Genomic DNA, 12,689 nt, shown 5'->3' on the forward strand with positions numbered 1-12,689 from the left:
GTGGTATACTAGTGTCCATCCGAGTAGTGGAAGATCTGTCAATCATTGTTTATATCCAAGTAGTCCACCCGTCGACTTTTCACCTACTTCCTGCTTCTAGGGAAAGAACTTTCAGAAGCCTTTGACCTTTGGCCTTTCCTCTAATCCTAATGCAAATAACAAATACTGAAAAAAATAAAGAACTATATAATATGGCTTTACGTTGTATAATAAAAGATAAAGCCAGTTAACAGCTTGTGAACATAAAAATCTATTCTGTACATCTGCATTCTTCATGCATCATTAAATGAAATGGCAACAACAGAGTGAAGGTAACAGAGCCTTATTTAACTTAAGAATGAAAATGTCTTATTTAGTACAAGTTAAACGTGAAATAAGATATAAAAACAGAGGAGCACTGATATGGTTTATAACAGTAGTCAGTGTTAGTGTTTATGAAACTAGTTTCACTCTGGAAAATGTTGAACAACAGCAAAGCCACCCTAGAAGTTACCTAAATTTCGTATATGTCCATCAGTCAGAGCGTGTGGCTATTGCTCCAAGCAGGATTATCTTGTTAATTAAACAGCAATAATCAATGATTTGTGGAAGCTTGATTCTGTACAAGCTCTACAAAGGTGCGTGGTGCTGGCTGCCTGGTAAACACCTGCATGGACATGCTTTGAGGAGCTGAAGTTTCCAGTGCATACATTTGCTTTCCAACCGTGTGCTCAGTTTCTGCTTCGTCACTAATCAAACATGACATGCAATAAACTACATGGCCCACACAGATATGAGTCATTAATTGCTGGCCTGCCACCATGGTTACAACACCTCTCTTCATAACTTTGGTGATGTTAACAGCCGTGGTGAAAGTAGCTGTGAGGTCACTTTGCCTTCATGAAATTCTCATTTTTATCATTGTCTGATTCACTGGCAAAAACAGTGATAAATAAAATAATAAGCTGTAGTCCTAGATGATCACATAATGTCATTATCATTGCTACACTCTATTCATAACCACACAAACCCTTCGCTGTTTTTAATAAACTGTCAAAAGGAAAACACCCTGTCTGGAGATTCCTTTGATCCTCAGAGTTTATCTCTACACGAGGTGCTACTGAGGCCGACGTGAAACTATTCTTATCACAAAAGTGAAAAAGATAAATACTCCTGCTGCTGCTTTCAGGAACAATCTATTAACCTATAACATATTCAGCTTCCCCTAGGTACTGTATATACCAGTTCAGATATAGTTCTACTTAGATTACAACTGTAAGCCCTTTCTAATAACACATGAACACATAATATTGTTAAAAAGTTTCTGGCTAAGCTGCACTTACAAAGACTTAGACTTCACAAATTGGACACACTGTGTCACTTTGTGTTAAATTACTAATCTGATTACTGCAGTGAGTGGGTAGCTGTGAGCCTGTGGATCCATCATCCAGACTACAGAAAAGTCATTGTGAAACATGTAAAAACAGGAGAGAATTTCTTAAGCGTAGGCCGTACGACAGACAAAAGACTGAGTGCCGCTTTGTCCTCGGCAGTTGTACCTTCACTGTCCAACTTTGATTTTACAACGTGAGATTTAGATCACACTAAGTTTTGGGAGACGCTGCTTTTAACTCTGAACTAACAGGGATAACGTTTGGATATCCTGAAGAACATATGGATATCTTGGTGGTCTATTCAGTTCACCAAATCACAAAAATAATCCCTGCAAGCTGCTTTATAGTTTCAAGGTAAAGACCCTAAAGTAATACAGAGAACAGTTAGACGACCACCTGTAATCATTTAAAACTAATAAACCTACCTCGTCTAACGTACGGGAGCTGCTGTCTCAAATAAAGAATTTTATAAGTCTGGGTTTCACTGAAGAGTTTAAGCATCCTGTAAACATTTTAATGCAGCTTCTGGGGTTTTATTCACTTTACATTGCTAATAAACTGCTGATTAGGAGGCTGTAAAACGATGCCCACAAAACACCAAGAAAAATAACTGAATTCAGCTATATAACTACGCATTATTGTATCAGTCTTTAAGTAAGAGTTGGGCAATACACATTACATCATTAAACTGACTCTTGCATGTCTCCCTGTTACCATCCCTGCATGCAGTTTTAGCGTGCTCATTGGCTGGCCCTCCAGTGAGAAAGCTCTTATATAAGCCAGGCAAAGCTCTGCTCTAAAAGTGTTACAACACAGAGGACTCTGCAGCTATTTTAATTCTGCAATGATTCAGCTTTTAACTTCTCTTACATATGATTAGGAGGAGAAATCATCAGCTGAGATGATGAACCACTGGAATTAATTTTGTTATTTATGTATTTTTGACACTGGGGACATTGGGGACCACAAACAACAATCATACTGCGTATTTCCAAAAACTCTATTGACAAGGTGGCTCTGGTGGCTTGTCCACCAGTCAGAGAGTTGGCTGTTTTATAGCTCTACTTGTTAAATGTGATCTTGCGAGACACTAAACTCAAATAAACTCACCTAGCATGTGCAGCAGTATGAGCCAAGACCAGATACCACATTTACAAGCCTTACAATATTGTTGGGTGATTTTGGTGTTTTCATGTGACTACAGTGAGGCTTTAGCTTTAGCCGTACAAGCAGTAATTTTTGTCCCACTTGCACATTTATGTTTTAGTAAAAGCTAGGATATAGAGCTATCTAGGCTTTGCTACTCACATACACAGCTATAAACACACAAAATATGTATGCGTGCAGAGTAAACATGCATACATTCACACATGCTGTGGTAAACTATAAGACGAAGATTATGGAGCAAATACACAATTTTACAGCAAGGGTGTAGACACAGTATGAGTTAATGAGTCGTTGCTCCCCTGAGACGTGTGGGTGAGCAGTAATAACTTGATTCCAGATGTTTGGTGGTACTTCCACATCTGTCTTTTTGTGCTCTCGTCCAGCATGTGACAGTGTGATTTGTAAACGAATGTGACCTCTGCGTTCTGTTTCATGCCACAGCCACATGTGCAGAGGCTGCAGACTTCAAAATGTTCGAAGTGTGTGAGTGATAGCGAAAGGGCCTGCAACAGCAGACTGCGGAAAGTTTCACTATCGAACCAGTCAGTGTGTTTTTTTAACAAACTCGACCCATTAATCAACCAGCTCTGTTGTCTGATGTCTCTTTGGCTAAGAGGCAGGAGTGCCATTTACACTCTTTCACACACCAGAATGCCGGATGAGTCAGGATTTGAGGCCTTTCGCACATGAACTATGATGCCGTTCACTGTTGCTGGGAAGGCGAAAGGAAACAACCTTAAAAACTCAAGCGTCTGCGATTACGGGGTGGACAAATGCCGATGCTGTAAAACCAGTAATTCCTCCTGCTGGGACAGGTTTTGAAAAGGAGCTGTCTGGAGCGACACTCTCAGCTCATTCATCGGTTCTCTCATGTGTCTCTACGAGCAGCTGCAGCTCAGATGGAAGACATGCTTGGCTCCATATGAGGTTTCTTAAACAGAGATGATGTATGCAGTCTCTGTATGGTTTTACATTTGTGTCAAGGGCTTCTTCTTACAAAAACACTTTTGATGTTGTCAAATGAAGCTTCTATGAGGAGAGATAACCGTGTGATATTTTAGCTTTGTTTAAAAAAGATCAGCTTTGCAGGCTTATATATAAATTCAAATCAACTGATCTTGGATCTGCTTTTTTGTGTGTGTTAATGAAGGTCACCATGGCCCAGTGTTTGTCACTGGTGCATCTGGTCACCCCTTTATGAGGAGATTAACACAATTAAAATGTCTCTGAGCATGGGTCAGACAATACTGCACACAGCCTGTTTTTAATCTTGGGTGCTTTTCAGACGATGTTAGGCCTCATATCACATCTGCAAGTACATATTCTGGTTTCTTGTACTAGCGTAGAAGATGGCGAGTTGTGATTGGAGAGCTCTTGAACTTGTTTAACCAGTCGCAGAGTTCCTTCTGGGAGGCGGTTTGAAAGTGAAACTTGAGTGAACTTCTCATTTATACAAGTAAATGAACTCAAACTGTTTGCACTGGTGCCGGTTTTACACTGAACGGAACAAACTCTGTAACTGTAGCTGAATAGTGGACTGCGCGCATGTCTGAAAATTAAGCGTCAAAAAGTCATCATGTGACTCACAGGAGAGCAATCATGTGAACACAATTACTGCACGTTTTAGATATTTTTATTTTCATTTTAAATGACAGCCGCACACTCCTCTGCAGACCAACAGATTATGGGCTAACAAAGGGACACACAGAGAGGGAACGCAGCCACACATTTAGTTGCCGTTTCACTGACCTTGGCTGACCGGTGGGTTCCCAGTAGCGGCAGAACAGGTGCAATCCGTCTGCGTTGACGATGTGCGGCAGGTCAGAGTAGGGGACTCCCTGCGGACTTCGCCGCGGAGCAGCTCCCGGCTCGGGCATGGAGGAGTCTGTAACAGAGACACGGAGCAGCGATGACAACACGTCGCTGCGGTAGAGGTAGCAGCTGAAGCCGGCGACGAGCAGGCAGGACGCGGCGGTCACGGCGTTCATTGTTGTTTTTGTTGTTGTTGTATTATTAGGGTGCCGTTCTGGATTCTAAGCAGAGCGCGCGCACACACGCACACACATAAACACACACAAGCAGAGGCTCGAGCGTCCGGCGTTACGTCACGAGACCATATGGGCTCTCTCTCGCTCTCTCTCTCCACGTGCTCTCTCTTTCTTTAACCCTTCTCTCTCTAATTGAGTTTAGACACCTACACTGCGCCTGCGATGTCACCGAACTGCGTTACTACACTGTCGTGGACGAAAACGAGATGACAAAAAGCGCGGGAAAGCTCTGATGAAATATAAATGAATGTTTACTTGTTTAGTTTCCACAGGCTATAAATTATCAGGCAAAGTTGGAGAGGCAAGGCTGGGGTGGTTTTGGCACGTCCGGAGGAGGGATGGTGGATATGCTGGACAACAAGTGTCGAAGATGGAGGTGCCATGTAAGGAAGAAGAAGAGAGGAAGACCACCGAGGAGACTGGTGGATGTAGTGAAGGAGGGAGAGGGTTAGTGTGACAGAGGAGGATGCTGGTGATGGGATGAGATACAGGCAGGTGATTCGCTGTGGCGACCCCTAAAGGGAGCAGCCGGAAGAAGAAGATTTTCCGTAGTTCTAAACTGTATAAACTGGATTAGTTATGCTGTAAATGCCGCAGGAAAAAAAAAATTCAAAAAAGAGGGATATGCCTTTCCAGTTATTCTACCTTTTCTACTGCTCTACAAATCTTATTGTATCCTACTTCTTTCTTCTACACAACACCCCTTCCTCCTTCTCTCTTTTCCTTCATGTCTTGCATCATTGAGGCTTTTTTTTCTAGGTCTATCTGAATACACTGTGTCAGTCTGCATAGTATTGGTGGTTTACAACGAAGAGGGCGGCGTGTGTAACACTTGGCAAATCACCTGATATAAAAATAGCTCTGGTGTGAAGCAGTTTTCTGAGATATCGCGTCGTCCCTTTCAGTTTTGGTAAACTGTAACCCAACCTTTTATTTATTTATAGATTTAATTAAATGAAAGAAATACTTAGCTACAATGTGAGTAAACTCTATATCTACTTCCGCTCAACATTTCCATTGTTAATTTAGGTTCAATACCAGTAGCCAGTGATGTCCGGACATCCATATTCGGGTGTAAGAGAATGGATTGTGATTGATAGTTTTCCCTCAGCAATGCGCTCCGTGTCTGTTTTCGTACCCGTTTCTATGCGGGGAAACGTGGCTCGTGCCCTCTTTTGACAGGATCATAAGAGGGCAAATAAGTCAGTGAGTAACAGTATTCATGTGTCGCACACAGGCGGAAATAAGCTTCCGTTCGTGCGGACTTATCATTACTGGAACACATTGGCGACATGTGTGTACAACCCCCCCCCCCCCCCTTTTTTTTTTCATTTTGTGCTGCAATCAAACATTCCCGTCTCCGTGCGCCAATAAATACGTAAAATAACTGAGATGCGCGACGACGGGACATCAATTGCGTGCCACCAGTAAGGAGAGCAAATGATTGGTTCCTGCACGCATCTCTGATACCTACTAGCTTTTAATTCATCGATTCCTCTGCTATGCGCAGCGTATCGATACCAGTGCCCGGCAGTGGATCTGTGCGCTGCAACAGTACCACTCACATTTATGATGAAATGATGAATGAAAGCCTGAAATGTTATTGGATGCGCATGAACCCACCACAAAACAAGTTTCACTGGTTAAAGCAATAACATTGTGTCGATGCTGGAGAAAAACAGTAGAAGGGTCCCGTATTGCCCCGCACTGTAATTCCCCATATGCAGAAGTATTAAAAGAATATTCTAAGAATATGAAGCGTTCAGTGTTCAGCGTTCAGGAGCTGACCTGTTCAGGAGCGTCTGCAGAGAAGTTTCAGCCTTAATCTCTCTCTTGCTCTCCTTGCCTCTCGCTTCGACGTTCTCCTCTCGCCGCCCGTCAAGAGAAGAATGCAATCGGCGGCGTTTGAGGGAGAACCTAAAGTATTCACACACGCCCTCTCTCTCTCTCATACATACGCACAGAGAGCCGATACTCACACACACTTTTTCCCCAGACGCGGGGATGCGCCCTTTCTATTTAGCCTCATTTAGCACACACTTAAAAAAAACAACTCAGCCCACATGGCTCACATTGGAACATACCAGACCCATTAATATTTACTTATTAATAGTACCATGGGCATCCCCCATGCATTCTTTGCAATGGAGCGCCTGCTCCATTTGACACCACAAAACAAGTTGGTTGTGCTTGTCCTCCAAAACAGCCCCATGTTACAGCTCTAGGGTTAGGTTAAAATACTTCTCGGTATGGAATGTTTCTTCTTGGCATGGTATATATAGTCTCTGCATTACTTTGTGAGCTAAAATAAATTTGTAGAATGTAGATGAACATGTTCTCAAACAAAGCCATTGCAAGGCCGTGCTCTTTTACGAGAAGCAGAGTATACTTGCTTCCGCCTACCTTGCTTGAGAAAAGTACAGATACGTACAGAAAATGATGAAAATCATACAATACAGGAAGAAGACATATTGTGCTTACATCTGAAAATGACAGTACTAGCCATGGGTAACTCACAGACCTGCAATGGTGGAAAAATAACAACTGCACGATTTCTGTCACATACCCGATTCTTTAGTATAGTCAACTGTACTGGCTAGTACTATAATAGTACTACAATCACTATGTCATATATACAGCCCTGTTTCATATGTTTCATGCAAAATTTTCATATATTTCACATTAAGACCTGAATTACAAACAATACAGTTCTTCCAACCACACGCTCTACAGTTTACATTTTTGTGGAGGTGATGTGAACAATGTACACAATCTTAAATACACACACATATATATAAAAAAAATATACATAAGCTGAAGTAGATGGGCAAAGATTAAAAAAAAATAATCTCGGTCCAGTCTCTCTTTAGGATAAACACTGGCATTCCATTAATGAAGCACATGCTTAAGGGCAACTTTATTTAGGTATGCCATAATTCTTCATGGCAAATATTCAGCAAGTTACTGGAAATGTCGCTAAAAGATTTTATCCACACTGATCACATCACCTAATGAAATGTCCCCTGAGTTTATATTTGGGCTACCCTTTTAATTTGCAGTAGTGAATGTGTCACAAATTCCTTTTACTCATTAAAGGTGTCATGGTCCTGGGCCATGTTGGCCCAGTGTTCTTAGTTTCCTCGTATGTTTATGTTTTATTCCATGCTTCCCCTGCCCATTATGTCTAAGTTCTCCCCGTGCTCTCTCTTCCCCCTGTGTGCCCTCTATGTATTTATGAGCCCTCGTCCCCTTTCGTGTTTATTCCATGTCTCCCCTGCCTGTTACGTTGGTGTTCTACTCGTGCTCTCTCTCCTCCTGTACTTCCTGTTTCACCTCTCCCGTCAGTGTTCAGTTCACCCCGCCCTGTCTCGTCATGATTATCAGTGTCACCTGTGTTCCCCGTGTGTTCCCACTTCCCTCGTTAACCCTCTGTGTATTTCTGTCTGCGTCTCCCTCTGTTCAGTGTGACGTCGTCCCTCATGCCGTGTGTGGATCTCCCTGTGTCTCTCTGTGAATTCTTAGTTTGTAGTTTTCCCAGTTTAGTTTTGTATTTCCTATGTTCTGCCCCTTCAGCAATAAAGCTGCCTTTTGAGTTTATTCCCTCGTGCCTGTGAGTCCTGCATTTTGGGTCCTACTCCTGCCTGCCGCACGGCGATTCCTGACAGTACGACGTCACCCACAACATGGACCCAGCAGACTTACCCGGGGAGAGCGATCTGATACGTGTCCAACGCCTAGTCGAGTGGATAACCTACACTTCCAATACAAGGGCAAAGATTGTGGGGATAAATGCTATCGAAGCAATCCTCACAGGAAATTCTCATCTCCGCCAGGTCAGAGGATGCTTGGACTTATTGGCCAATTTGAATGAAGCCCGGGAGGCGGCGCGAACTCGGGAAATATCAGACTTGGCCCAGCAGCAACAGACAACAGCCACCCTGGAGCAGCCGCGTCAGTTTCACCGGCCGGATGAGGTTTTGCCCGGCCCTTTGGAGCCATCTGCGGGGAAAAAGAAACGGCATTCACGCCGCCGACGCGCCACCCCACAGCCGGACATTCAGCCTTCTAATTCACCTGTTGTGCTACCAGAAGCTCAGTCGGCTCCCTCGCAGCCCGTCCCAGCTCAGTTAGCTCCCTCGCAGCCCGTCCCAGCTCAGCCAGCTCCCTCGCAGCCCGTCCCTACTCAGCCAGTCATTCAACCCATAGCCCTGCCGTTGCCATACCCTGTAGCTGAGCCACTAGCCGTCCGACCCACAGCCACTTCAGCCACTCCTTCACCCGTTACTCCTCCACTACAACCATCAGTGCAGTCTCCAGTGTCCCCAGTGCAGTCTCCAGTGTCCCCAGTGCAGTCTCCAGTGTCCCCAGTGCAGTCTCCGGTGTCCCCAGTGCAGTCTCCGGTGTCCCCAGTGCAGTCTCCTTTAGCACAGTCACCCACTCAACCACCAGCACCACAACCGTCACTACCTCTAGTTCATTCCCCTGTGAAGTCAGTAACTCCACCACCTACTCCACTCTCACCACCACCGTTACTACAGACATCAGTTCAGTCCCCTGTGCAGTCATTTACTCCTCCACCGTTAGCAGCTCAGGTCCCCGTGTGTCCAGCAGCTCAGGTCCCCGTGTGTCCAGCAGCTCAGGTCCCCGTGTGTCCAGCAGCTCAGGTCCCCGTGTGTCCAGCAGCTCAGCTCGCACCTGAACCATTGGCCCAGTCCCCGATAGCAATACGGTCTTCTGTTCGGCTTAACATTCAGCCAGGGGTCCCAAACCTCTCTGGCTCTACATCAGCTCCTGCTGGAAGCTCGGATGAGCTCATCCAGGACTCCGTGGCTCCCACGCCGCCATCTACCTCGTCCGCTGGGGGTTCCAGTGAGCCCGGCCAGCACCTCCCTGTCTCCGCTGGAGGGTCCGAGAGGCCCGTTCAGCCTCCTGTCTCCGCTGGAGGGTCCGAGGGGCCCGTTCAGCCTCCTGTCTCCGCTGGAGGGTCCGAGGGGCCCGTTCAGCCTCCTGTCTTCGCTGGAGGGTCCGAGGGGCCCGTTCAGCCTCCTGTCTCCGCTGGAGGGTCCGAGGGGCCCGTTCAGCCTCACGCCGCATCAGCTGGAGGGCCCGAGGAGCCTGTCCAGCCGCCATCTGCGACCGCCTCGTCATCACCTGGCCCGGCTACATCCGCCTGTGCTTCTGCTACGCCTGGCCCGGCCTCAGCCTCTGCAACCTCGCCTGGCCCGGCCTCAGCCTCTGCAACCTCGCCTGGCCCGGCCTCAGCCTTTGCAACCTCGCCTGGCCCGGCCTCAGCCTTTGCAACCTCGCCTGGCCCGGCCTCAGCCTTTGCAACCTCGCCTGGCCCGGCCTCAGCCTCTGCAACCTCGCCTGGCCCGGCCTCAGCCTCTGCAACCTCGCCTGGCCCGGCCTCCGAGTCTTCGTCTGCTGCAGCCTCTTCAGAGCCTTCGTCTGCCGCAGCCTCCTCTTCAGAGCCTTCGTCTGCCGCAGCCTCCTCTTCAGAGCCTTCGTCTGCCGCAGCCTCCTCTTCAGAGCCTTCGTCTGCCGCAGCCTCCTCTTCAGAGCCTTCGTCTGCCGCAGCCTCCTCTTCAGAGCCTTCGTCTGCCGCAGCCTCCTCTTCAGAGCCTTCGTCTGCCGCAGCCTCCTCTTCAGAGCCTTCGTCTGCCGCAGCCTCCTCTTCAGCGCCTTCGTCTGCCGCAGCCTCCTCATCAGCTGCTTCGTCTGCCGCAGCCTCCTCATCAGCTGCTTCGTCTGGTCCAGCATCCTCATCAGCTGCTTCGTCTGGTCCAGCATCCTCATCAGCTGCCTCGTCTGGTCCAGCATCCTCATCAGCTGCCTCGTCTGGTCCAGCATCCTCATCAGCTGCCTCGTCTGGTCCAGCATCCTCATCAGCTGCCTCGTCTGGTCCAGCATCCTCATCAGCTGCCTCGTCTGGTCCAGCATCCTCATCAGCTGCCTCGTCTGGTCCAGCATCCTCATCAGCTGCCTCGTCTGGTCCAGCATCCTCATCAGCTGCCTCGTCTGGTCCAGCATCCTCATCAGCTGCCTCGTCTGGTCCAGCATCCTCATCAGCTGCCTCGTCTGGCCCTGCGCCCACCGGGCCATGGCCGGCACGCCTGGGACTGGAGGGCCGCCGCTGCCGTCCGCGCGGTCGGCCTCCTGAACTGCTCCGTCGTCTCCTTCGCCGCCGCCGCTGCCTTCCGCGCGGTCGGCCTCCTGAACTGCTCCGTCGACTCCTTCGCCGCCGCCGTTGCCTTGCGCACGGCCGGCCTCCTGAACTGTTTCCGCGTCGCCGCCGTTGCCTTGCGCACGGCCGGCCTCCTGAACTGTTTCCGCGTCGCCGCCGTTGCCTTGCGCACGGTCGGCCTCCTGAACTGTTTCCGCGTCTCCGCCGTTGCCTTCCGCACGGTCGGCCCCCTGAACTGCTCTGTGTTTGGGTTATTTTCTTGGGCTCCGGTGTTTGCTGTGCTCTTCTTTTGTTTTCTGTTCCGAGCCCTCCGTCCTGGGCCCCCGCCGCCCGCCCTGGGTTGTTTTCTGTTTGGTTTTGTTTTTCTGTGTTTGGGCTGTCTGGAGCCAGCCCTTGAGGGGGGGGTACTGTCATGGTCCTGGGCCATGTTGGCCCAGTGTTCTTAGTTTCCTCGTATGTTTATGTTTTATTCCATGCTTCCCCTGCCCATTATGTCTAAGTTCTCCCCGTGCTCTCTCTTCCCCCTGTGTGCCCTCTATGTATTTATGAGCCCTCGTCCCCTTTTGTGTTTATTCCATGTCTCCCCTGCCTGTTACGTTGGTGTTCTACTCGTGCTCTCTCTCCTCCTGTACTTCCTGTTTCACCTCTCCCGTCAGTGTTCAGTTCACCCCGCCCTGTCTCGTCATGATTATCAGTGTCACCTGTGTTCCCCGTGTGTTCCCACTTCCCTCGTTAACCCTCTGTGTATTTCTGTCTGCGTCTCCCTCTGTTCAGTGTGACGTCGTCCCTCATGCCGTGTGTGGATCTCCCTGTGTCTCTCTGTGAATTCTTAGTTTGTAGTTTTCCCAGTTTAGTTTTGTATTTCCTATGTTCTGCCCCTTCAGCAATAAAGCTGCCTTTTGAGTTTATTCCCTCGTGCCTGTGAGTCCTGCATTTTGGGTCCTACTCCTGCCTGCCGCACGGCGATTCCTGACAAAAGGTAAGGAAGAATATGAAAGAAACAAAACAGAATATTACCAGAAAGTTCTGCTTGGACACTTTAAGTAGGTGTTTGCATATTCTGTTGACAAAGAGTAATATTAACAATCACTTGTGTTTCTAACCACCTCTCTGTGGGGCTGACATTTATAGTGACCACTGTAACACTGCACACAATCATGGCAGCTCTTATTTATTTAAAATACGGATTAGTGCAGATTTAATGTTGGAAAAAGATCCTGGTTTCAGAACTTATCACCACCCACATGGTAATAGTAGTTGGTTTAGGCCAAGATTCATCCTCACCCAGCATATATACATCTGACGATATCAAACCTGACTTCTAGTGGTTTAACTTCTTACCTTGTTACAGTTATGTAGAAATGTCATGGTGCAAATCTTTAACCCGAGAGGACTTCAAATCATTGCTGTTTTTTACATGGCTGCTAACCAAAACATGCTCTAAGTGTAAGAACCATGCTGTTACTTATTTAATATGTACAGGCTGTATGTTTTTTGAACTCTGAAAGTAAACACACAGAAAATAGGAGGTTTGTTTTTATGCCAAAGAACAAAAAGGGCATTTTAATGGAAACCTTTATGGGAAAATGGACTGTTTTGTTACAGCTAAATATGATTCACTGTTTTCCTATTGCAATAAACAATGACTCATTATACCCGGTTTTGCTTAACAGCAGAGGCACATCTTTTTTGGGTGAAACACTGGATATAAATGTTTTTATTCTTCACTCACTTCGTGCAGACATGTATGCACACCCGTGACCAACAGCAGACATAGGCAGATCTAAGAGTGAAGACAGCTGGAATCTATTCAGTCACATGCCTTTCTTTTGACCATGCCTAACATTAAAGAGTCAAAATATGATGAATGGTGTCTGTTTATATTTAAGCAGCCATCAGGCAGCCAGTCCCAGTTCA

The 12,689-nt window shown here is 47.1% G+C and overlaps 1 protein-coding gene across 2 annotated transcripts in view; it reads right to left on the reverse strand.

Moving 5' to 3' along the window:
• mgll (monoglyceride lipase) overlaps nt 1-6,527 on the reverse strand; it is a 45,207-nt gene extending 38,680 nt beyond the window's left edge. Inside the window, exons 1-2 of one of the 2 annotated variants that reach the window (XM_082519662.1) lie at nt 6,377-6,527; nt 4,290-4,425 (exon numbers count right to left, since the gene is read on the reverse strand). In XM_082519662.1, the coding sequence (XP_082375788.1) occupies nt 4,290-4,417 (128 nt within the window). In that variant the 5' untranslated portion in view covers nt 4,418-4,425; nt 6,377-6,527. Of the gene's footprint in view, nt 1-4,289; nt 5,391-6,376 lie in introns of those variants that run through there. The other variant, XM_082519661.1, reaches the window with a different exon arrangement.
• Nucleotides 6,528-12,689: the final 6,162 nt, after the last annotated feature.

The sequence above is a fragment of the Aulonocara stuartgranti genome, assembly GCF_965226115.1.
Source record: "Aulonocara stuartgranti genome assembly, chromosome: 20".
Classification (NCBI taxonomy): Eukaryota; Metazoa; Chordata; class Actinopteri; order Cichliformes; family Cichlidae; genus Aulonocara; species Aulonocara stuartgranti.